This window comes from Anneissia japonica, unplaced genomic scaffold (genome assembly GCF_011630105.1).
Source record: "Anneissia japonica isolate Jap-2015-1 unplaced genomic scaffold, ASM1163010v1 scaffold287753_len344599_cov186, whole genome shotgun sequence".
NCBI classification, from domain to species: domain Eukaryota; kingdom Metazoa; phylum Echinodermata; class Crinoidea; order Comatulida; family Comatulidae; genus Anneissia; species Anneissia japonica.
The window spans coordinates 226,518-229,953 of NW_022712461.1; the positions used below are offsets into that span (position 1 = coordinate 226,518).

The 3,436-nt window shown below is 38.3% G+C and overlaps 1 protein-coding gene across 1 annotated transcript in view; it reads right to left on the reverse strand.

Annotated features, from left to right (window-relative positions):
- Positions 1–1,634: 1,634 nt before the first annotated feature.
- LOC117107807 overlaps positions 1,635–3,436 on the reverse strand; it is a 3,143-nt gene continuing 1,341 nt past the window's right edge. The window contains exons 3-4 of the mRNA XM_033249586.1: positions 2,441–3,430; positions 1,635–2,350 (exon numbers count right to left, since the gene is read on the reverse strand). Coding sequence (XP_033105477.1) covers positions 1,635–2,350; positions 2,441–3,430 — 1,706 coding nt within the window. The remainder of the gene's footprint in view (positions 2,351–2,440; positions 3,431–3,436) is intronic.

The window sequence follows — 3,436 nt, forward strand, 5'->3', positions numbered from 1 at the left end:
CAGTTCTTCATCCGTAATGTCGGCGTTTTTCAAAATAGCATACGTCGCTCGTTTTGCTGATTTAATCATTGTTTCGTGAACTCCTCCAAAATGAGGCACTAAGGGGGGGGGGATTAAAATGCCACTTTAATCCCCGATTGGCTGTTGATTTCTGAACTTTATCTTTATCAATAGAAATGATTAGTTCGCGAAGTTCTTTATCAGCTCCAATAAAGTTCCCACCGTTGTCCGACACAACCTCTTTTGGTAAACCACGTCGATTTACCATTCGATAAAATGCATTTAAAAATGAGTTTGTATCAAGTGCATAGGCCATTTCCAAGTGTACGGCACGGGTAGCTAAACAGGTAAACAAACACAAATATCGTTTAGCCCTACGTTTTCCTCGCCCCTGGATCGTAATAAATGGTCCTCCGTAATCAACCGCAACTCTAGAAAATGCACGAAGTGATGATTTAATTCGCTTTTCAGGTAAAGGGGCCATTATTTGATGTGCAGATTTTGCTTTCCGCTTTTTGCACTCGGAACATTCTTTTTCCCAATCTCTAATTTCTTCACGTCCACACACAATCCAGTAACGTTCTGAGAGTGATGATAAGGTACGATTGGTACCACTTACATGAAAACCCTTTTCGTGATGATGTTTTACAATTAATTTCGTTACCCAATTCTTCCGTGGTAAAATAATAGGGTACCGTACGTCGTATGGCAGAAATTCAGCAAACTTTAACCTTCCATCCGAACGCATAGACCGTCATCGTCAATCTTTGGTTGTAGCCCTATTATTTTGCTGTCATTTTTAAGTATTTTACCACATGATAGTTGTTGAAATTCCGTTGAGAATCCATCTTGTTGGGCAGTTTTAATGATATTAATTTCAGCATCATTAATTTCATCAGGAGACAATTCCCCTCTGTTTCGTTGACTATGTGGAAGTCGGCAATTGTTAACAAACCTCAAAACCCAAGCTTGTAGTCGTGTGAGCGAAACCCATCTAGAAAATCGAGTCGGTTCTAGACGCCACGAAGTTTGGTCACCTTTCAGATGCGTATTCGATTGCGCACAATTTATCATGATATGTATCTTTACGTCTTTTTCTTCTTTAGTTTGTTCTTTAGATGCACATTTTTCAAATTTGTTAGTGGGCCAATTTGTTTTTTCTTCGATGAGAAATTCTGGGCCCTGCCACCATAACTGGTTATCAGCGAGACTTCTAATATTCGACCCTCTTGTTGCTACATCTGCGGGATTTTGTTTAGTGGGTACATATCTCCACTGACTAGGGTTTGTTATTCCCTGAATCTCACCTACTTGGTTGGAAACGAATGGCTTGAACTGTCTACTCCTGCCTCTGATCCAATATAAAACATTTGAGCTATCAGACCAGAAAGATATTTCCTTCATCGGAATTTCTATCACTTTTGAGGTAGTAGATGCTAGTCGAAGTCCGATTACAGCCGCCATCAATTCCAACCGTGGGATGCTTACTGCTGTCAAGGGAGCGACGCGTGTCTTTGAGGCCACATCCAACATATACAGTTCCATCTTCATAGGTATTCCTGCAATATATAACTGTAGCGTAGGCATCTTGCGATGCATCAACAAATACATGTAATGTTAAAGATGATAATGATTTATTGTGGTATACCTGTAGACATCTTGGTACCTTTATGATTTAGTTCTTCAAACCATCTGTTGACTCTTAATTCCATATTGTCATCTAAGTTGTCATCCCAATCAATTCCAGCAGCCCACATCTCCTGTATCAACACTTTTGCTCTGATGATGTACGGCGATAGAAATCCTAATGGATCAAATACTGTGGCAATTTTACTTAGTATATTTCGTTTGGTCATTTTAAAATCTGCTAATGGTGGAGTACAACGAAATATGAAAACATCTTCTTCAGCAACCCATAGTATGCCTAAAGTTTTTATCGTTGGTAAGGGATTGCTTTCCAAAATAATCTCAGAAGATCTGTCTTTTAAAAGGATGCTATGTAATACTTTTGTTGAATTTGACAACCATTTTCTAGCATACATACCAGCTCTACTCCAAAGTCCAGACAGCTGTCTATATAGCTCCAGTTCCTCTACATAATTTTTTACAGAGTCCATACTATCATCCATGTAGGTTGATTTCAGCACAGTTTCTGAAGCTAAGGGAAACTCTGCAGCAAACTTGCGAGCGTGTATTTGTGACACAAATTGTGCTAGAAATGGTGAAGCATTTACTCCAAAAACAATCTTGTTAAATTCGTATTCATCTGGACGTTTAGTTAAATCCAATTCTCTCCACAAAAATCTATATGGTCTGTCGTCAGGATCAATTTCTATCCGCAGGTACATTTCTGCAATATCACAAACTAAGGCGACTTACACATCTAGATGTGTATAAGAGACAGGCCCTATTATTTTGCTGTCATTTTTAAGTATTTTACCACATGATAGTTGGAGGCAAACATCATTCTTCCTTGCTGAAGCATCGAAGACTATCCGAGTCTTTGTTGTAGACCTGTCTGGTTTAACAATAGCAAAATGAGGTAAATACCATTTTCCCATTGGTTGTTTTTCATGTTCAGTAATCTTTCGAATATATCCTTTCTGTACATATTGGTCAATTGTTGGAGAGTATGATGCTGCTATGTCCGGATTTCTTAAACGTTTCTCAGCACACTCCAGTCTACGAACTGCCATGTCATAATTTTCTGGTAACGTTTCTCGTTCAGCTTTCCATGGAATTGGTACTTGGTATCGGCCGTTTACAAGCTTAATACCTATTTCAACTTTGTTTACTGCTAATTTTTCATCTTGTGTAAATACAGGTACCTCATTTTTAATTCCGTAATGTTCGATCTCCCAGAATTGCTTAAGCTTACTATCCAATTTATCAAGTTCTGCTCCTCTACGAGCACAACTATGATATGTTCTAGCAAAGTTAACTGCATGTGCTGTTTGTTGTTGACTATTTGGATTTCCGATACAAGTCCATCCAAGTGGTGTTAACCTAGCAATAGGTTCACCGATACCTCCTCTTACTTCGTTAATCGAAAAGTGTAAATCTAATCCGATCAAAATATCTATAATTTGTTTTGATCTATAGCTGGGAAAATCGATGTCCTCAAGGTGTTTCCACTTAGATTTTACAGTGTTCCAATTGGTAACATGCATATCACCAGTGACTTTATCCGTTGTTAATGCATTCACTTTCATGTTAACTTTACCATCAATGCTTTCCAATCCTACACACACAGGCATAGTATCAAACACATCAATTTTTCCATTGAGAACGTTAACTTTTATTTTTTCGAACTTCCCTTGGAGCCCTAGCTCACCAGCAATATCCGAATTGATGTACGTCTGAGAACTTCCATCATCAAGTAGCGCATTAACAGTTATTTTTTTCAATCCATTTTTTAAGATGACTGGTACTGTAC